Raw genomic sequence first — 23,824 nt, 5'->3', positions numbered from 1 at the left:
TACCACCATCCATATAAAACTCAGTTTGATGTACTGAGTTTTATATACGGTGGTATTACAGTCTATTCTGTAAATTTTATGGAGATACACCAGGATACACTGTTCATTCACGTCGGTTGAGGTCGGATATATCGTAAACAATAAAGAAAACAGATCGATTCAGTCGTTCGCTAATAGACAAGCCATTATTAAAGGGTTCATGACCAAGGTTCATAACCACGTTACATTTCTGTACATAAACAAAGTAGGCCCTGACCAGATTAGTTCTGACTATTAGTGGTTATAAAAATATAGTTACCAAAAAAATAAAAAGAAAAGTTTATTAGATTTAATAATCTAAATGATTTTATGCTACAAGAGATTAAGTGTAGCATCGTAGCATGTTTTATACCATAATAATACATAGTTGCAAGAAATATGATTCTTAGAGTTGTTATGTAAATAACTTATTATTATGTAAATAACCTTGAGGGAGTGTTTAGGGGAGCGCCACCATCCTTCCTATACACGCTGTCCCATATAATAATGTACAGGGTGTCCCATTTTGGTTGAAATCATATGGTATCTCCGTTATTAGTAAAGCTAAAAGGATGCGGTTTGCACAGACCTGTGCCACTTTTTTGTGAAACTGAAGAAGCTGTAGACAAAATTTGCATAGCCCTCTTCGTTTCTGAGCTACAGGGTCTTTTTGAAAATTTTGCAATTTGGTACAGCCCTTGTATCTCCGTTATTATGGATGATATCGAGAAGGTGAAAACTGATTCTTGTAGAACTTTTTACGTAGAATACAGTGGCTTTATCTATTTTTCTACGAAAAAAATATTTTTGAAAATATGAACTAAAGTTATGTTTTTTCAAATAGAACACCTTGTATATTTATAAATCATATGATCTGCCTTGCTATGAGCTTCTTAAAAATATATATCACTCTATATTTATTTTCTTTATTTACGGCAATATTTAAAATATGTCATTTTCTTATTAGTGGCCGTGGTAAATAACAAAAAATCAACATGGTATTTACTAAAATAATCATACACTTATTAAAATTTTGTTTGGAATTGATATATTTTACTTTTGAACTTTTACTACTCAATCTCTGAATATATTTTTCCTATTTTTTACGGAATTTATTATAACGGGATGGGTTTGCAAATATCTAAAAGCTTGCATTATTAGCTTGCATTATTAAAGCATTTTCCAGGTGTTCGACATTGTGTTAGGTGCCACAATATATTTCATATTTCAAAAATCCCCAAAATCAGAAATCGAGAAAGGACAAATCCAGTACTCAGGGAGACCATCATATGGGTCCATTGGTTCCAATTCATTGATTTGAGAATTAATAATTTAACAAAATTCTAATCTTTTCGTTGTAAGATAAGTTGTGAAGAGGAGTTCCATCTTCTTCTTCTTACAGTGCCATACTCTATATAGAGTGTCGGCTACCTCTCGCATGTACGAGGCATGTTTTTTAAGTAAGTACCGTTTTGCGATTCCGCCGCCGCAGCGCTATGGTCGACGTTCCGCGCATGCGCGCTGGTTACCTACATCTCTTGTCTATGCACAGACGCCAGTACAGTCTGATTCTTCATTGTATACGTTGTTTATTGAGTGTTTAAGATGCCTCCGACAATCGTGAGCCCCGCCGATTGTGAAGTACGGGCTGTCATACGATTTCTTAGTACTAAAGGCGTAAAACCGATCGATATTCATCGTGAGATCTGTGAAGTTTACGGACAAAACATTATGAGTGATGGAATGGTAAGGAAATGGGTGAGAGCATTTAAAGATGGCCGCACAAATGTGCATGATGAAAAACGGAGTGGGCGTCCTTCGGTCGTTAATGAAGATTTGGTGCAGAAAGTGGACGAAAAGGTGAAAGAAAACAGACGCTTTACAATTTCATCATTGTGCGACTACTTTCCTCAATGTTCTCGTAGTGTTTTGTATCGCATTGTGACCGAGAACTTGAATTACCGGAAATTGTGTTCACGTTGGGTTCCGAAAATGTTGACGGATTTGCACAAAACCCAACGTTTAGGCAATGCATTGACTTTCCTTGAGCAGTACCACAATGAAGGTGAAGATTTTTTAGACAAAATTGTTACTGGTGACGAAACATGGGTGGTCTACGTCACACCAGAATCGAAAAAACAGTCCATGGAATGGCGACATTCATCATCACCCAAAACAGTGAAGTTTAAGCAAACAATTTCTGCCCGGAAAATCATGTGCACAGTTTTTTGGGACAGAAAAGGAGTATTGCTAGTGGAGTTTCTGCCTCGTAATGAGACAATCAATGCAGCATCTTATTGTGAGACATTGAACAATCTGCGCCGTGCAATCCAAAACAAAAGACGTGGCAAGTTGAGTAAGGGTATTGTTTTGCTGCATGACAATGCTTGTCCACATGTGGCTAATCGGACCAAAGATCTCATCAAATCTTTTAAATGGGAAACTCTAGATCATCCTCCATACAGCCCTGATCTGGCGCCCAGTGACTACCATTTATTCCTGCACTTGAAGAAACACCTGGGCAGTCAGCGTCTTCAAGACGATAACGAAGTCAAAACAGTTGTGATACAGTGGTTAACCAGTCAGGCGGCAGAATTTTATGAGGAGGGTATTGAAAAACTGGTGCCACGTTATGACAAGTGCCTCAATATTCACGGAAATTATGTAGAAAAGTAGATTAAGGTACAGGCTTTCATGTAAAAATAAAATTATTGCGATATCTTTGCACGTTTTTTTTTAATTCCAAAACGGTACTTACTTAAAAAACATGCCTCGTACTTGTGATGTGTCTCTTGCATGTATGTGATGTGTGTCATCAGTTCCATCTTGCTGAAGGTATATTATTTTACGTAAATTAGCTAAAGGAATATTTAAAAGTTCCGATACGATAGCTTCCAAGATTTATAAATAGCGGTAGAAAGTTAAGTTCTCTAATATATAAACAATTTGTTAGTGGCTCTCAAAATGAACAAGAGACAGATAGCAGTATATTTTTTAATAATTCATTAGTTTTAATACGGCGGAAGTTGAGGAGTTTCTTCATGGAAGGAGTAGGTTTATCGAAAAACTGTAAGAGACCTTTTTTGTAGAGCCCTCAATTCTGTACAAGAATGTGTAATTCATGGAGGCGAGAGAACAAGATTGAGAAAAAAAAATTATTTGTAAAAAGGAGCAAATTTCCATGTAATTTAAATGGAAAATGAATCGTCTTTGGGGGCAATTAAGGGTGTACAATGGTCTGTTATTTTTTTTAGGCAATAAACTAAAAAATTAGAGGGCGTCGCGCGTCGTGAGAGAAATGATCAACTTGGTAAATAACGGACACCCTAAGCCTAGTGTACAGGGTGGCTCGAATTCGACGCTCATCATTGGGGTTTCGGAAACCGTAAGAGATACAGGATCGGTTAAATGGAAGCAAAGTTGCGCAATTTGATGGTCAATAAAATGCCGTATTGCATTTTTATTTCTTATTTTTTTTGCATAAAATATTCTGGTGATGGAATTTTCTGTACGAAACGTCGGCAAATATCAAAGTGACTATATACTAAGGGCTGGCAAAGGTTAGTCTTGGGTCGAGATTTCCGTATGTAAGAAGAGTACAATGCGTTTATAATGTACTGAACAGAGAGAGGACAGTAAACACGTTGTCAAACGTATGAAATAAACCGAGAAACTGTGCACATCGCCAAGAGACGTGGAAGGGGATATAGCAGATTTGTCGCAGTTGACCGGTTGACCCAATCAATACCTCTGTCAGTACTTAAAGTTCTAGAGAAAGGTGTACGTCATGCGTTCAGCTTCACGATTTAATTACGTCTCGTGACACTTGATTTGTTAATTTATTCACGAGTCGTTGTAATTTTCCCTATAGCTTGAATTTTTTTTAGTGCAAGCTAGAAACACTTGCATTTTTGGTAAAAATAAGTGGAATTGAGTGGGCGTTCGATAGTGGTCGGGCTATTAGAACTCTGAATTCAAAAATCGATATCTCGAAATCTATTAGAAATAATAGATTGTAGTTTTTTTCAAAAACTTTGTTAATATTTCTGCTGTATTTTCTTTGTAGACAGTATGTGAAAATCTTTATCAATAAAAAAATTACACGATTGCTGAAAATTGCTATGCTCTAAAAGTAAATGGATAGATTGTTTACAATTTTTTAATGGATAAAACAATCTTATCGAATTTTTCTTATGTAAACATATTGTAAAATATCCGATCTTGAAAATAAAAAAAGGTTTCAACATCTAAAGTGGTTCTTGAGTTATGGCCTGTTATGTGTTAAAAAGTTGAGTTTTTAAATTATCGCGATTACTGACGTTTTCTCGTTATAAAAAATGACACCCTAACAATATCCTTATAATTCCATTTCAGATGCTCAGAAACATGTCTAACGATTTTATCTAGTTATCTCTTGAAAAAACATCTTTTAAAAATAAGCGGTTTGCGATCGTGATTTTACTTTACTTGATAGGGAAAGGCGTATCGGCAACGCCGCAACAGCACACCGTCGCGCGTCGGTCGGTCGCATTTCTCTCACTCCGACTTAATAAGATCCCTATGCGATTTACTTCGACATATGTAAATGCCGACCCAAAAGTAACAGTAGCCAGCACGGTATAGTGTTTTAAGAGTGATGAAAGGATTTAGTTAAATTGAAAAAAAAATCAGGTCCGTATTTAAAAAAATTAAGTTGATGATGGTTGCCACAAGCCGAAACGTCAGAGTCAATATTTAATCACACAAAATTATAGAACAGAAAAAGTGGCCACGAAAACGTGTTTTTCATTTTAAGTTATCTTAACAAATAAAGCCAGGAAACAATAGAAAACATAATTGAAAATTCCGTTTTTTTCTTCGAATATATTCGGAATTTTTCAAAATGCAATACGGCATTTTATTCAGCATCAAATTGCGCAACTTTCCCTCCATTTAACCGATCCTGTATCTCTTACGGTTTCCGAAATCCCAATGATGAGCGTCGAATTCGAGCCACCCTGTACACCCTCGGAGGAAGAACATCTGTTGTAAGAGGAGGATTGGAAATGCCATGTCTCTCCTAGAATGGGGGGACACAATAGATCTTTAAGGTTGCGGTGATTACCCCACATTTGGTATTACAACAGCAAAATAAAATACTAATTTTCCACAATACACCAAAAGAAATAAGTTGTGAATTAGTGTCTTATTTTGCAATTCTTTACTATTTTAAAATTAAATTAGATAAATACATAGTATGTATTTTTGTTTTGTGCAAATTCCAGGCTGTCGGCGCCGCTCGACTTTCCGTCGTTTTCAGCTGAAAATATTGAAAACACTGAAAGGAATTCGGCCGCGTCGCTCGTTATTTACAATCCTGTCTCCTGTTGGAATGCGCTACTTTGGGCGCATGTCTCCCTCAACAGGGAGAGCGCGGGCAAAAAACGACGACTCACAGCGAAAAATTCCAGGTGAACGCGAGATTCCGTGACTCAGTTTTTGTTTGGCTCTCCTTCGTCGAACAGTTTGGTGACTTTTTAATTTCGCACAAGGCTTTTCTGTATCTCTAACGAATTTTGTGAAAACCGCTCTTATTTATACTAAAAACATGGAAATTGAGCGAATGATTTCTGAAGAGAATCGTGGAAACCAAGGTTTCAAAAGTAATTCCCTCGTACAAGGAATTCTGGATGAAAGTTTAAATGATGAATCGAATCAAAGGTAAATTTAAAAGTGTTATTTTGTATTTTTTTATTTTTGTTGCTTACTCGATAATATGAAGACCAATTATTTTATTTATTTTATATTTTTTTATTTACTATTTTTTTAATATCAAAAAAGCAAATTTAAAGACATTTATAAAAGGCGAAAATATATCCTAATATTCTTTTTTTAAATATCACTTTAATATTACAAGTTTGTTATTTCTTGGGTGTTGTGGCTAGGATCAATTAAAACAAAAATCTTTTTCATTTATTTATACACGACCTTTTGCATTTAATATAATGCTTCTTCAGAAATATTTCTTTGTCTTTCCTATATTTTGGAAGTAGTAATGCTTCTTTTCGTTTCTTTACGGAGAATGAATTTAATATCACAGTAAAAAAAAATGAAAATATTACTATTTAATAATAATAATTATATTATTATTTTACTGTATCTAATTTCGCACAAACTTTTACTGTATCTCGAACAAATTTTGTGAATTGCTTTTATTTATACTAAAAACATGGAAATAGAGCGACTGATTTCTGAAGAGAATCGTGGAAATCAAGGTTAAAAAATAATTCTCTCCTACAAGGAATTCTGGATGAAAGCTTAAATGACCAATCGAATGCAAGGTAAATTTAAAACTGTTATTTTGTATTTTTTATTTTGTTTCTTACTCGATAATATTGAGACAAATTATTTTATTTATTTAATATTTTTTTACTATTTTTTATTGTTTTTATTTTTATTTATAAAAGGCGAAAAATATATCTATTATACTAGCTGACCCGGCAAATGTTGTTTTGCCATATAAATATTTTTTATCGGATAACAGTCAATTTTATTCACGTGGTTGAGCATTATTGAATTACTAATATCGCTATTAAAAAATAGGGGTTAGGTTAGATTAGGGTGAGAATTTAGCGTTGTATGTATTTTTTAATACCACATCATAAAAAAATAAAATTAAAAAAATTTGTCCAAAAAATAAAAAAAAAATTGGGATGGGCCATCCTTATCACTTATGGATATAAAAAATAAATAACAACCTATTCTAAGATATACTGAATATATCAAATTTCATCAAAATCGGTCGCGTCGTTTCCGAGGAGTATAGTAACTAAAACTGTGAGACGAGAATTTTATATAATACTAGCGTGACTAGAATGACCAGATTTTTCGAAACACCCTGTATACATTTTTAAAAAATCTTAAAAATATGTAAAAAAACAAAATAAAATATACGTGTTTAAGCGTTTTTTCGGAAACTTGGCCGTTTTTTAAATAAAAAATATTGTAATATTTGAGGGGTGGTTTCACCCTTTATTTAGATGTCGTTGGTTTCACCCTCTTAGAACTGGAATTTCGAAAAATCCCTTCTTATCGAACCTCTATACCCTAGAATCAATATGTATGCCAAAATTGAGCTTCTTACGTTGAGTGGTTTGAGCAGGATTGTGATTAATCAGTATGTCAGTCACTTAAAGATTTTATATATTAGTATAGATTAGATGCATATTTTTTATATCTTAATATTACAGTAAAACAATGGAAATATTAGTTCTGTATGCCTATTAAACGGTTTTAGAATCCACAAAGCAAGTTTCTTATAGGTTTTTTTGGACATATACTTTAATCTCTGAGAAAATAATTGAAAATGAACAATTTGTGTTCAGTTAAAAGATATTGTGGAATTTGAGTCTGTGGTCTGTGGATTTCCCGATTTTTACTGAAAACAGATTTTATAATTTTTAAAAGTTCGATTTTAGTGGAGATATTTCATATAAAAGAAATTTAAAAAATCGACTTTATAATCATAATTATTTTTTTTAAATCTCTAAAACTCAACTTAAAATACAACCATCATTAATATTATAATTAATATTTATAATTTAGTAATAATTATTTATTAAATTGATATATTTTTTAAATTTACCAGATTGAATTTTCTATATTTATAGAAAAATAAAACACTAATACTACACTCATTCTGTTTTGTATTTTTGAGAAAGACAAGTGAAATTTTTAAAAAAGTACAGGGTGTCCCTAAAATGACCATTGGTCGGTATTGAATCATTGCAAATATATTAAGAAAAAACTAAGCCAGACTGCCTTCAATGTAGAAATTGTACAAGAATCCGTTTTTGAATAGCTTATTGATAAGTTGTCAGACAAATATGACACAAGCAAAATCCACATCAAAATCGCCCTGTATTACTAAAGCTAAAGGGTTATGAAACTGGTTATCAACATATTTTGTTTTTGGGCATCTTTGGTTTCACAAGAAAAGAAAACTAAAACCCGTGAATACTCTGAGATTCCTGTCTACTCATAAGCGAGAAAACCCTCACGAGAATATCCACACCTTAAAATACAAAATATATATATACTTAAGACAAATAGAATATAAATAAATAGATATCTATTTTTTTATTCATATTTATAAATATATTTATTTAGTTAACGATACTTATAAATGCAATATGAAGTATTTCTGTCTTGGGCTTGTCTAATATCGATCTAGTTTTATCAGCATCAATTAATCTCCATGAAATTAGCGTTCGTGACTGCTGCTAAAAATAAATATGTGTTATATGATTCAATTGTATGTTAATGAGGCTTGTAATAAAGCGGAGTTGGTTAGGTCGGGATCGGGTATTATATGGTTCTAATGTTAGATTCTCAAAATACACTGTGAATACATTTGAATAAAGTTAAACTTTTTAAATTATGTTTATTTATAAGGAGGTATCATTCCATTGATTTACTCTTCCTCTTCTTGTGGTTGCCAAGCAATCTTTTGATTTACAATGTGGAAGGCGAATCGGGTTGCGATTGTCAGCAATTTAAAGAGGTTGTACGAGGATCGCCAAATCAGTGGACGTCGGAAACCGGGTTGCTCAACTATTTTTATTATTTAGTACACGTGAACAGGAGAGTGTCGGAAATTCTCGATTTGGGCAATTTGACAACCAAATTGCTTGAATGTCGCCTTATAAATGGTCTGTTCCATGTTCCAAGCAACCAAATTCCCAAGAAATTTAGAAGCAATTTTATTGCTCAACTTGGTTGCCACAAAATCGCCCAGTGAATGGGGGCAGTTTAGTATTTTTATTTAATGGTATAGATCATAAAACTTCCTTGTCGATAGTAATAGTATACCTACTTTTACGCTTACCTTTAAAAAAAGAGACGTAGAGCAGGGTTTATTTTTCATCTGGTCGGGCCCTATTTTCCAATAAAGGAAAAAAATAGGGCTCGGCCCAAGGCCCGAGCCTTATGGGTCTTATGGTAAAATAGGCCCTGACGTAAAGCGATCTATAATTAGAAAAATATCCATAATTAAATAGAAATTAACTGTATAGTAATTTTTAGTTAAAAAACACGAACTGAGGAGTTTGGCGCATATTATATAAATTTATGAATTACACTGTAAAAATATTGACAATAAATAAAATTAATCATAAGATAATTTTAAAAATGTTTTACAAGCTGTTGTAGGTGTAATGAAACTAAAGGTGTAACTCATTACTTATGTACATACATTCCATTTTGTTCTGTTGAACAGTTTAATTATGTTACTATGTTTCTGAAAGCCTGTTTGAAATTTGCAAACTATATTACTTATTTTTAGCGAAGATTCTGGGACGCGTATTTATGCATATGTGTGTTGGAATTTGAGTTTTGCATTCTTTGGACGCTATTTTTAGAAAGTAGTTTTTCATAATCCAGCTTCCGGAGTTGAATGAAATGCATGTTTTGGCTTCAGAAACGTGCAATAATAAATCTAGTCTCGAATATAGTCTAGTTCAAACATCTTTGTAGGTTTCTTAGTTTCTTCAAATTATTTAACTTGATAATAGATTTTATCAATAAAAAATATACCTACAGGGCGTAAATCCATAAATGTGAAAAAATTCAGGAAGTGATGTTATTTTATAAAAGAAACATTTTTCAATTTTTGGTTTTCCTACAAAATAATTTACATATATTATAGGGTGTACCAAAATGACAATATAATATATTGTTTATATAGAAATAACTTTGTAGGAAAACAACAAATCGAAAAATTCTATATAAAAAAAAATTATAAAAAACAAAATTTTTAAATAGAAATAACGTAAAATTTTTCATGGTAATCCTAACTTACATTTTACTAAAAATATACATAAGCTAAACTATTTTATTGTGTCAAGGATTAATATTTTATTTTATATTATTTTTATAACTAATACCACTGATTAATTCAAGACCGTTCAACCTAATTCTATCAAAGTAATCTATATTGTCTAAGTAGTAGCTGACTAGACTGCCAACTAATTCTATAATTTTTTTTAGTCAAGTCACAATTCAGTTTATGCAGAATTTAATATCAACCAAAAGATTTATTTTCGTGTAAACGAGAAATCTTATTTGGACTTAATCTGGAAGACGGATTTCCAGATCAATATCGAGTACTATGGGCTGTATTTTTCAATTAATAATTAATACTTAAATAGAACATTATTTCATATTACTATTCTCAGTGGACAAAAGAATCAAATATATCGTTCCGATCAGCAGATATGAAACTGACAGAGTGCATTAGAAGTTTCTAGAAAACTACAATATCTAGATCAGAGATTTTTTGCACATCATTGTTTTACAACGTGATGTATCGTTTAAAAATATTTTCAATATGGCGGCACTTCCGGAAATACCGAAAGTTGACAGCAACTTTCTTATTTTAAATGGGTGCCCACATTTTTATTACAAAATTAAACTCTGTAAAATTTTATGAATTTTGATATAAAACACTCTATACCTAACATTAACCGTTTTTGAGAAAAAAAAATATTAAACATTTTTGACTGTCAAAAAAAATTGTATAACCTAAAAGTCAAATTTAGTGATTACCACAGCCACTGTGACATAAAGACCTAAAGACAAGACATAAGACATGTGACTATCTATTTCAAAAATTAAATTGTTTGAATGTCATATAATAATGGCGGTAGCTGCCATGGAATTGAGCTATTAAAAATTATAAATCTTTTTTTCAAATAGTGAAAGCACCTTTCACTAGTGAAAGGGTTTTTCAATTCGTTACTTTTTGACTGTACGTTTTCCTATTCCCAAAATAAATCGTTTTTATGTTAATTAAGATTTAGTTTTAAAACGTATATTTTTCAAAGTATTATTAAAGAGAAAATATGTTTCTTTTATCGAGATATACTACCCCTAAAAATATCTGCACTTATTTAAGACTAACCCTGTATAAGTTAAAAGAGAAGTACAAAGAGTGTGTGAAGTGAGAAGTGTCACAAAGATAAATGAATAGCTTCAAAGTCCTGTACCCGAACCTAGGATTTTAAAAGTATATCTATAATTATTTTGAAGACATAACAGTGTTTATGAAAATAATGTCAATAATGTCAATTGTCACAAAATTTAGTGGAAATAGAAAAATCTAGTTTTTATAATATGTGTTAAAAATAGGTACTTTATTGTGTCAAGGATTAAGTTATTTTCCGATTATTTTTATAACTCTTACTACAAATTAATCCGATATGTCACCAAACTGGATTAATCCAATTGGACCAATGTGATTTATGTTGTCTATGAAATAGAAGAGGCGCCATAGAAAGTCTAACAGTGTTAAAATTTCGATTTAACCGTGTTAAGAAAGAACAGACTTTTTAGATTATTAAATAAGTACATTGGCACTTATAACTTCATACTATGTAGATTATAAAATAATTATGCAACGTTGTAATAAAATTATTATAAATTGTCAAAAGTCAACATTTCAATTCGAAAGAGATATTTTAAATTATATTTCAGTGTTGTACCTTCAATATTATTTTTATGGTCTAAATTTGTATGCCAGAACCAGAGAGTTATAACACTAGAGCAGGAAACAGCAATGCATAGTTTCAACAGCAAAATAAAACACTAATTCACCACAATACATCAAAATACTTTAGTTTTAGTACTGATGGATAGTGCGTTTCAATTGAGTTTGAAAATTCCGACCGCAGCGCTCGATACGGCAGAAATCAGAAGTTTTCGCTCTGTATTTCACGCAGTTCGGATGTTGATCGCATTGAAATAATATTAAAATCGTGGCTTTGTCATACTATTTAAATATACTAGTTTATTGCTAGTGCAGTTATTGAAACTATAAAACACTCAGGTACGAGGCTAGGAAAAATTAACTGAAAAAAAACCGAACTCGTTTATGGTTTTGAAAAAAATTTTAACACGGATAGGAGGGCGTAATTACGTGGTTGGTGGTGATGCAGTCAACTTTCCCGGATATCCAACTTCCCTGTTTTTGTATATACCGGTTGTTTACGATATTTCCCGATGGTGGTAGCACCGGCGGAGAATGCACCAAGTCTATAGACAAAAAAAGCAGATGATTAAAACTGAGATTTAATATAATTTTAAACCAAAGGTTAGAATCCCCATCTGTAATACTTAAGACAATTATTACGAGTAGATGAGATGTTTAATAGAAAACTTTAGATGAAATCTGATGTTCAACAAACCAAGAAATGTTTCGACAGATGACATCTAAAACTGACAGAAAATACAATTTTCCTGTGAATTAAAACTTTTTTAATAAACTGTTTCGTACAGGGAAAGTATGGTACTTATGAAATATTATGTAATGCTACCTATTACGTAATGCGAGTCTAGTAATTTTTATATGCCACCTTTACATGCTTGCCAAGTCTTGGAAAGAGACTTGCCAAGCGTCCACAAGACGAAGGACTATTATAAATGCCAAGGGATTTGGAAGTAATTTAAATGCTTGTAAATAATGTGAATATACCACACGAACGGAAAAATATTATCAGAATTGGTTCGGAAATGAAGATAGAGCTGTCATTTTTTTTCTGGAAAATATTATGAGGAATGTTGTTCATAGTCTTTTTCAAGATAGTACTAATGTACTAATTGGTTACTAACATGTAAATGCATTGCAACCAGCGTAAACGTTCTATATTCTAAGAGTCCATAATTTACCAGACGGGAAAAAAGTTTTTCCAAGCACATAGGATCCAAACTCACCAGTTACATGCTGGTGCTTTTGGACACTTACTTAGGGTAGACTGACAAGCGTGTAAAGGTAGCAATAAGTTTTGGAGCTGGTTTGGCCAGTACTTATATTAAGGTATCATAAGGATTATGGTCAGAAGTATCGAAGTATGTTATATGGCATACTAAAAGATAAAATTATAAATAAATTCTAAATGCATATGGTCACATTATTCAAAAATTAATTATTAAGATATAGATTCTGGATAGACAGTATTAAAATAAATAAATGTAAAAAACAATATGAACAAAGCTATCTAATGGTACCATTTCTTCTAGTACTATATTAACCGAAAAAATCGAAGTTGTTAAGATTTAAGAACAAAAAATAAAGAATGTGATCTTTTACTATTACGACTACTATTTATATAGTAATTAGAAAAGTCACCATATGCAATATATTTCATAACATTAATTTTTTACATACTTTTGGGAGATTATTATATTTTCAAATGTTCCAACGGAAACTTTTCGCAACGGAAATATGTTTTGATTTCGAAATTTTTCAAAAATATGCGTAAACAAAACCGATCGTTCGGAATTCCATTCCGAAATGTTGTTTTGGCTAATGAGCCAATAAAAATTCCTCCCGTCAAACACGTCATTCTTCGTTTCAAGATCTGAAAAAAGTAAACTGATGTTTGACAAATGACAAGGCGCGTTAACTGAAAGACCAGAAAATCCTCGATAGAAAGATTAAATCCCCTTATTAATGTCATTTTCGAGGGCATGCATACTTATTTCAAGGCTGTCAAAATTATTTTTGTCAACATTCAGGATGTTTAATTCTGTTGGTTTGGGAAGGTTAGTGTTCGTTAAAAGATACTTTTTTTGTTGGCAGTATCTAGTATAAGAGCCGCCTTTGAAATATTCTGTCCGTGATTTTATCGGAAAAATAATGTGTAAGTAGTAGTAGTAGTAAGTTTTTTATTTTAATGTGTGGAAAAAAAATAAAAAATTGTGTTTTGTGCAGGTTGGGCCAAATTGGACACTTTTAAAGGGAAACACCCTTGTCTATAGGAGATTTATAGACAAAAACTAATGTCGGTGTCTGGAGCTCAATTTTATCAAAAACCTGATGGTAAAAACCGCACATCGATATCTGTTACCATTTCGGAATTACGGGATGTTATTCAAAAATGTGCATTTTTAACAAATCGCTGTAACTTTTTTGATATGGAAAATTTTGTATTTATATAAAAAACAAGCAAAGCACCTTTTTTCGTCGAATTTAGTGGCTTAAATATATATTTTTTTAAATTAATAATTTAAGAATTATCAACAGAAAATTTGATTTTTATATGGGACACCCGTATATTTTTAATTCATTCAAAATAATTTAAAATTACCCTATAGCAAACTTGATATTTTGCTTGATTCCTCTTTGAGATATAGAGTTTTTAAAAATTCGCCCACTTTGAATAAGTATAGGCTTGGAACAGTGCCGGCCGTAATGCAGAAAAATATGAGCAGCTATTAAAACGAAAATAATATTTATAATGAGAGATGTAGAATTTTATAACAATTCTCGCGGAATTCATTAACTCAGTGAAGGAGAAAGATACCCTCACATAACATATACGTCTAGATTCTTCGTCTTCTTTAAGGTTGATTCTTACTATACCTTCTGTATCAGCTCTCTTCCGTTTATGTAAAATATTATATCATTGTAAATAGTAAATGAATAGGACAATGCACATTATCCGTTCCGTTTCCCTTCCGTTCCATATCCTTTCCTTCCATACATATTTTTGGCAGACGGACTAAAGCGTATCGGAAACAGCGTTGTCAAGTTCTTACATTTGTACCAGCTCTGTTAACATTTTGCTGATATTTATTTACTCTTTCACCTCCTAATTAAATCTATTACCTTTTTCAAAATACACACATTTTTAAAATAAAACTTTCGTAATGATATAAATTCTACAATAAAAAGTATGGAACTGATACGGAACGGAAGGTTACGTATAGCGTCAATGCAATAAAAAATACGGAGCGGATATGGAACGGATATGGAATGGGAACGGAAGGTAGTAAAGAACGGTAGGAATAGTGAGAATCAACTTTAAGTCTTTCGCAAAGATAAATATCCATAGGTACTAAGTCTGGCGGCCTCGGTGGCCAGCGGCTTGGATATTGGTTAGCTATTCAATTATTCTCGAAAGAGGCTGCAAAAAAATGCTGAAAATTATGTTTTCGAGTTCCATTAGGGGCAGATCATCAATAAAGTTCAGAAAGCCTACTAGTTAAAAGTGGTGAACTTTTAAAAATTCTGCATTTCGAAGATTCCAGAAATAGAAATAGAGATAACATCTGTCATAATACATTAGATATCCTGAAATATGTTCTACGACAATTTTACATTTATTGATGAATATTAGCTAAGAATATTTACCAAGAAAAATTAACCTTTTTATCATTATATAATTCATTTTTTTTGTTTCAGCTTCAACCCAATCTTATCCAGATTGCAACTGATTTCCAACAGCAGCAATATCTCTATACTGACTGAAAATTTGATTCTTACCTCTGCCACATGCGTCATTCCTCAAGTTATCGAAGCTCTGGATGTCAGCTGTATTATCTGTGCAGCCCCCGAATTACCTTACAGCCCATTGAGTAATGCTGTAGCATACCATAAAGTGAATGTAAGGGATTCTTGTGATGCGGCTATATCGACATATTTTGATGAAGTAGCTGATATAATTGACCAAGTAAGTATCTTGGTTTTATTAGAAGTCTTATACACTTTTTTATTTATTCAGAAATTATATTATTTCAATTTATAAACTAGAGGCAGTAGAAGTAGCGGTAGTTGGTAGAATTTCGATGGACTATACTGGGTGTTTCTCAAAAGTGGTTCACCCCTATAACGTTTTTATTAATTCATTATCACATAGTGTAATGTCACATTAGTATCACATAAATTAGTATTGATCAACGTATTCAACTGTTTTCGGTCACTTCTTGTTTCTCCAGAAATGAATACAACTCTTGATTTTTAACCCTCGATATTTTTCATACCATTTGATAGACTCGTCGGACTTCAAAAACGCACAGCCTCACCACAAAAAGTATCATTTTACTCCTAATAAAACAATGCATCTACTATTGAACCTTTAAAAACAATTTAAAAAAATGCCGTTTTTGTAGTTTAGTATAGTTTTTTTTAAAGAAAAAACAGTTTACCAGAGTTGTTAAATCTAATAAGAAAATGAAAAACGTTTATTTAGTAATTGTAACAAAATTGTAATAATTTTTTATTAAAATTAGAAATTTAATTATTTTAGTACAATTCAAAATTTGTTGTCTAATAAATTGTGTGAAATTTTTAAGTACAGTTAAGAAAGTACAGTTGAAATCTAAAAGCTCAGTTCATGGTCAGATGTGTGTTTATGATACATTATTAAATAAAGACACCTTAAGATTAATACCCTTTTAATTTATTTCTCTACGAAAATAGAATCAAGGCGTCTTTTTGAGGACATTTGAGCATCCTTAATATTTCTGCTAAATCGTCCAGTTAACCCATCTTCACGTCTTGAATTCTCGAATAAACAAAATAATAATTTCTACACGAGATTGACTTTTTTTTCACTCGTATCGACGCGACGCCGGCCGTCCTATATTCCAGGATGTGTCGGGAATTCCAGGAATGCTTTGACTTTTCATGGGTCCCTAAAAATAAATACAAAATAAAGAGATGTGATTCATTTTGTTGGGAGTTTCTAAATAGACTGTTTAGTGAATGGTCCACAAAACGAGTAAAATGTTATTTCGATTTTTGAGATATTTGACTGAAAAGTGGTAAACATGTTTAAAAATATTAATTGCAGTATTATACAGGGTGAGTTTTAAATAAGTGCAAATATTTTTGGGGTGGAGTATTTGATTGGGCTATGAGTTTTTTTTTCGCAAAAAAGATTTAAATTCTTAATCTCTGAGATTACCATGGTTACGGCACAAAGAGTAGGGTTGTCAACTTTCAAAATAAAAAAAATTGCCCATACTAAAATATGTTAATAAAAAGTTGGTAGGCAGTTCTTTTAGTTTCAATTATCTCAAAAACTGCGACTTTGACTGATTTTGATGTTATTACAAATTTTGTTGTAAATATTATTCCTAATCTTAAATTGAAAACCGCGTTTCGCTAGCTACTGTAATTTTGGAGTGACGATTTTTTAAAATTTTTAACCCCCTCCCATACCTCCTTACCAACCCTCCACCCCCACCAACTAATGGCCAGGTTCTCGGGTGACACAGTATTTTTGTGCCAAATTAGGTTATAATCGGTTTAGCGGTTTTTCAGTTATCGTGTTACAGACAGACGGACAGACGGTCAGACGGACAGACAGACAGACACTATGAAAATATTTTGTATTTAGGATTTAGGTCATTTATAACCCAAATAACTTATTTTGAGTGAAATTAAAAACTTTTTTTTTTGCCAATCTTAGCCTACCATACCTGTTGGTATGGTCGGCTAAAAAATAAAGGACGAGAGGGTAAAAAAGACACTATAGATTGATGGTCTTTCTTACTTTCTTAAAATTATTTATACTCAAAACATGTTAAAATACAACCAACCGTTTTCAACAAAACTTTTTTTTCGAAACAGAAGCTAATAGCAAGTAAACCCAAAATAGTTAATCATGTTTATCGCTTCCACACATATTTCTTGTACATAAATATTTCTTCATTTCTCATTTTCAACTGTACAAACGAGTGGTAGTAGCGTAAATAGATTAACAATTTTTTAAAGCATTGTGGCGATAGAAGAATATTTTTTAGATTTTGAGTTTGGCATGTAAAAGAGGACTTTTTCAAGACGTGAGAGAAAAGAGGACAGTGAGATCAAAACGAGGACCGTCCTCTGGAATAGAGGACGGTTGGCAACCCTAAGAGGGATGCAAATACAGAAAAAATCCGGTGGCTATCATGGCTAATTTTTTAAAAAATAAATAATTTTTTTTTAATTTTCAAAATCAGTTTTTTTAATAACTTAGTTATTTTGGTGTTATTTGAAAAACGGTAAAGAGAAAATACGTTTCTCTTATTGAGATGTATCAATAAAACCCCTGAAATGATTTGCATTTACTTAAGACTCACCTTGTATATTGATATTAATGGAAATTGTGTGAATGACTGGATATTTTATGATGTTTAATTTAATACTGGTTTAACCTTAGATTAAGTATACAGGGTCGATGATATGTATGGAAACAGTCGATTATCAAGTAAAATATAGAAGGTACTGCAAAAGTTATAGGGTTTTTAAATGTCTATTAACTAGTAGTAAATATAAGTATACAGAGTCGGCCATAAAGTTGTGGCACATCAAAATTTATTTTCTTTTAAATGCAACCCCCTATATATTATTGCATATTTCAATTCTTCCTTCATTTTTAAGCAATAATCGTAATACACATAATGCACCTAAATTCAACCATTTCCGAATTATTATGAAGTTTTGATTTTGGAATGTTAAACGAGAATTTTGTAATTTCCAGACTTGCTTTAATTTCATTTTATACATCTATAAATGCCAACTTGAGAACAAATGTCAAATATTATAAAATATCAAAGTTTTTGCAAAATGGCTTCGTTAAATGAAACCGAACACATCGAAATGAATTAAATTGAATTGTTTAAGTGATATTTTCAAAAGTCAATAATTCAGGTTGGTTTGAGGTACATTATGTGTATTACGATTTTTTCTTAGCAGTGAAGGAATTATTGAATTATGCAATAATATACAGGGGTTCCATTTAAAAAAAAAATCAACAATCGTTGAGGAGACAGAGTCCTGTTAAAACTCCCGTGACAATACGAATATTGTTCTTCCTTAAATCAATGAAAATCAATTATTTTTCTAAGTAGTAAATTCTGAGAATTATTTTCGAGTATCTTAGACAGTTGGAGAAGTCCCATTCCCATTCCAGGTTACTGATGGAGTCTTCCAGGTTCTTGAGAATTCAAAAGTAGGAAAATTTATAGATATTAAAGAACTGAAATAAACCGTTAAAAAGAATTCAATATTAGTCATCTAGAGCCTCTTAAATGTTCTAAAAAAAGCTATCGTAGCACAAGCGTGACGTTATTTTTTTTAATATATATGTTTATTTTGTATAATGAAAATTGGCACTAAAACCTCTCAACAACACATGTAAACAATAAACGTAGTCTTCTGGCAAAGTTTATGATAAACAACCAGCAATAACCGACGAACACATGAATTAAGGCTTTACGACAGTCATCAGCAAAATAAAACCGTCAGAAATATCACTCAAGGTATTTTTTTCTGTACAACACGAAAATACCTAGCTTTTCGCAAGCGATTAGTCACACGAATTTAAGCTTGCCAGTATTGGAGCCCACCTGATTTACAATTATTTACATTTCATATCAAAGCCGTGAACATCTCACTACATTTATTATAGGACAATTATTGTTGACTCGTGTCTTAAATTATCGTTATGTCAATGTATATTTAGATATATTGTGAAAATTTATTAAATTTAAATGTTCAAATACAATTAATGTTTCATGGTAGTGTTGGTGCTTTGAGTATTAAAATAATATTTGACGCATTTTTTAGTTTTTTTTTAATTATATGTATGATGTAGACAATGTAGACATATAAACAAGGGGTTAGATGACAAACGATCGCAAAGTCCTACAAAAACAATACCTAATGCTTACTACAATATTTTAATGATTTTTTAATGGAGAGGCTGAATTAGTTCTCTCTAAGCTTCATTCAGAACATCGCAATAAATGAGTGGTTTCAATTAGCATAGAAGTTTGTTCCTCTAATTTCAATGTAAGCAGTCAGAACGTCAAAATTAGTGGTAGACATTTTCAATTAGTAAAAAAAGTTATCAGGGTGCATCCACACTATCCTAAAAACGGCGTATCCGCGTAACGGCGTAATGACCTTGAATAGATTTTCAGTAATTCTATTGGCTGAAAAATTCATCTGTCAGAAATTTTATCTCTCAAATTCATCTGTTAAAAATTTCAGCCAATAGAATTACTGGAAATCGATTCAAGGTCGTTACGCCGTTACGCCGTTACGCCGATACGCCGTTTTTAGGATAGTATGGATGCACCCTCAAACTTTTAACTTTTCCACTAATTATACTTCAAAATTTGCGAGAAATGTCATTTTGGCCTTTGGTTATCTTTCGTCAAGAGAAATTGTGGTTAGAAATCAAAAGATAATTCAATGACTAAAGAATTATAAGGACATGTAACGCCCCTATACGGGCTGCAGCGGAATTTGTGACCTTAAGACCTTTCTTTTGGTGGCAAACAGTGAGTCATCATTTGGTCATCAGCGACAATTTTAGCGATTTTTAATAGTTTGTGTGTAGTAAACTTTGTATAAACTTTATTACAATGGTGATTAGTTGTTCAGCTTTCAAGTGTAAAAGCAGCAGCGATAAGAATGAGCCAGGAGTTACGTTTCATAGGTAAATAAATAGTCCACTCCAAGTTTTTAGCGTTTTCTTATTGAATTCGATAATTATTTTTCAATTTCAATTAACATCTATATGTACTTGATATGTGCTATACGTCGATACTAGTTTTGTACCTTTTGTTAACATTTTAATACGTCTTTTTCGTAATTAATTAGGATGATACACCATAGGCGTAGTCAAAACAATTATCAAAAAATATAAATATTGCTTCAAACAGCTAGGTTAAGAAAAATATGTGCTACGGCACTGTTTGGTGACATGGTCACATTTTGCTCTCGGGTGTTATTTGTCCTTGGATTCTTTAGTCATTGAGTTGATTGCTTTATAATCGAAATATTAGGTTTACTCTATGGATACAAGATACATGTGACTAATACATACATATACATACATACTGCCTTTACTCGCTGACGAGTATTTGACATGCATCAGAAGATGGTCACGCAAGACGTTTTCTTTCATGAGCTTTTCTGTGACTGAAAAGCCGTGATGTTATCTGTCTACCGCATTCTTGTTGCCTCTTCGCTTGTCTTGTCGCTGTTAACTGAGTTCGCAATTCTTCTCCATTCCGTTCTATTGTGAGCTGCTTCTTCCCACTCATTCTGCTTGTTAATCCCCTTTAAGTTTTCGTGGAAAATATCCTTGTACCTACCTCTTGAGTTATATCCGCCCGGCCTCATCTTACTGTCTACAAACTCACCGTAAATCAAAGATTTTGGTATGCGGTTTCCTTGCATTCTGCATACGTAACCAGCCCATCTTAAGTGGGACTTTGTAACCATGACTTCAATACTTATAGTATTAGGAAGAATAGGAAATACTCTTCCAATTCTATAAGGAAGAGTATTGAAGTATGTGACTAATGCAAGTTGTTGCTAGGATATTCTATTAATTTTAATTGAATTTTTTAAACATTGTGAATGATCGTATTAAACTAAAAAGTATTAAGTGTAATGAAACCACTAATTTATTCCACTAATTGCGAGGTTCTGAATGAAGTTTTAAACTTATTTTTGATGACCCATAATTTCATACTGTTTACGAACTTTTTGAAGTGAAACGTCTTTACACGCGATGGGAGTAAAAATCAAAGCCGTGACACACGAGCTAGCGTCACGCCAAGGTCGCCAAGCGTCACAAAAATGGTAACGATCTTAGAGCGTCATCAATGAATCAAATAAAAAAATCGTCCGATTTAAATGAAATTTGGAATGTCGATAGATTCGAGCAAGGCGACTTGACGTGGAAGACACGTGTCACTGTGACAGTTTTGACGTAAGAGACGTAAAAAGTTGATGTGGTTCTATCGCGACCAAAATATGGCGGGTAGGCTATGCGAGCGACGCGACGGTGCGAAAATATTTAAGAGGTATACAGGATGAATCTAAAATAAGTGCAAATATTTTCAGGGCTGGTAGATCTCGATAAAAGAAATCATATATATTGTCTTTACCTTTTTTCAAATAAATCCAAAATAACCGAGTTATTTTACTTCTTTCGACGAAAAAAACCTTATTATCGTGTTTCTGGGGTCGAAATATAGATACTACCTCTAAAAATATTTGCACTTATTTAAGACTCACCCTGTATAATATGAAGAGGGAGATTTATATATATTTAGTTTGCCAGAGCAGTACTCTATCTAAAAATAGAAGATAAATTGCATAATAATCATAGCTTATCCAGTTAACTGATCGGCTAATGTCTAATAATGCAAGTGAAAAATCATCTATGCTTAACGCAGTTGTTGTACAAGTTATTTCTGGAATAAAAATCTGTCATCTTATCCCTTGCGGTTTTTTGCACTAGACTGTTTATTTATGATTGTAACAGAGTGAGCAAAAAAAGTCATTAATTCGCTGCAATCCACCAAATTACTTTACTTTGAACTGTGGACTGGCGTTTGGAGAATTCTAAAAACGATCATTTTCATTGAGAATATATAACTATAAACTTTCTGTATGAGATGGCTTTAACCACAGCCTCATGCTTTAACTGTCTGCTTTTTAAGTAAACGATCAAAGTTTTTTATATCTCTTTTTGTCTAATTGTTTTTGATTTCTGATCAGCAAACGTAATATGAAGCCAATAAAATATATAGATTTTGCTTAGTTTTTATAATTGTATATTTTTAAAATAGTTATGCATACTTGAAAATTTATTTTTAGCATTACAAAACAGAAATTACATGGCAAATAATTTTAAAATTACAAATACCAACAACTCCACTGTTATTATAATATTGAAATAATTATATTTAATTTTACAATTTATTAATTATGAAATTTAGTGAATTGCTTGTATTATTGCTTTTATATTATTTATAATTAAGTTTTATTAACCAATATATTACAAACATTTTTTTTCTTTCCAGGAAACATCGCTAGGTGGCAGAGTACTTGTCTTTTGTGTGGCTGGTGTTAGCAGATCGGCGACACTTTGTCTGGCATACTTAATGAAATATCACCAATTAACACTTCAGGAAGCATACAATCATGTCAAAAAAATTAGACCAAGGATTCATCCTAACTGCGGATTTTTCCAGCAACTTATCGAATACGAGCAAGCCCTATTTAACACCACTTCCGTTAAAATGGTTTTTAACGAGTTCCTACAAACTACGATTCCTGAAGTATACGATGATGAGTATAAACAAATCAGAATGTTTAGCAGAAAACGTAGGGATAGGCAAGATCGACACAAATAAGTTTATATTTCAACAATTTTTGTCAATATATTATTTATATTTTTCAAACAGCAATGATATTGTGTTAGCCAATAATGTAAATTGGTTGTCTATTAAAATCAAGAACTATAAAATGCTGTATATCGAAAGAATTTGAAGCTTTTCAAAGAATAGAAAAATATCAATAGAAGTCAGTGTGACTAAAGGTAATACAGGGTGACTCTTTAAAAAATATTTTTAGGGCTCGGTAAAAGAAGCAAATTTCCTCTTTATTGTTTTTCAAATAAGTACAAAATAGCTGAGTTCTTCAAGTTTGTAAATTAAAAAAAATATTTATTTTTAAAACATTTTGAGAGTCACCGGATTTTTTTCTGTATCTGCATCTCTTTTAGTGCTGTAATAATAGAATAAAGCCGTAACCATGGAAACACGTTGATCAGAGATTAAGAAATTATACCGTGGGAACATTTGCGGTAAACAGGCTGTTCTAAAAAGCTTTCTAAAATATACAGGAAACTTTAAAAGGAAGTGCACGGATTTTCAACATCGTTTTTTGCGAAATAAAAGCTTATAGACGTGTTCTTTTGGGTCGAAATATACCACCTCTAAAAATATTTGCACTTATTCTGTACTGTATCCTGTACTGTACTGTATTTGCACTTATACCTGACTTATCCTGTATATATGCATAGGAAGAGGAGGCACGACTTCTACAGAAGATGCCCAAGAAATATCAAAATATAATCTACCTTTGAATTCAAATGGCAAACAACAAGTGTTACAGTTATGTGCTCTCACACTGAATAGACTATATTTGATATGTATACTCTCGCACTGGATTGACTATACTCAATATGATATT

At 32.0% G+C, this 23,824-nt stretch overlaps 1 protein-coding gene across 1 annotated transcript; it reads left to right on the top strand.

The window, feature by feature from the left end:
- The first annotated feature begins 5,406 nt into the window (after positions 1 to 5,406).
- On the top strand, positions 5,407 to 23,572 carry LOC115883285 (dual specificity protein phosphatase 14-like). Its single transcript, XM_030901615.1, has 3 exons — positions 5,407 to 5,718; positions 15,239 to 15,506; positions 22,651 to 23,572. Exons 1-3 carry the CDS (start codon positions 5,606 to 5,608, stop codon positions 22,981 to 22,983), a joined length of 714 nt encoding a protein of 237 aa, XP_030757475.1. The 5' UTR covers positions 5,407 to 5,605; the 3' UTR covers positions 22,984 to 23,572.
- The last annotated feature ends 252 nt before the right edge of the window (positions 23,573 to 23,824 follow it).

Source organism: Sitophilus oryzae, unplaced genomic scaffold (genome assembly GCF_002938485.1).
Source record: "Sitophilus oryzae breed Bouriz unplaced genomic scaffold, Soryzae_2.0 scaffold_1869_pilon_pilon, whole genome shotgun sequence".
Lineage (NCBI taxonomy): Eukaryota > Metazoa > Arthropoda > Insecta > Coleoptera > Curculionidae > Sitophilus > Sitophilus oryzae.
This window is presented reverse-complemented; position numbering and strand designations above follow the sequence as displayed.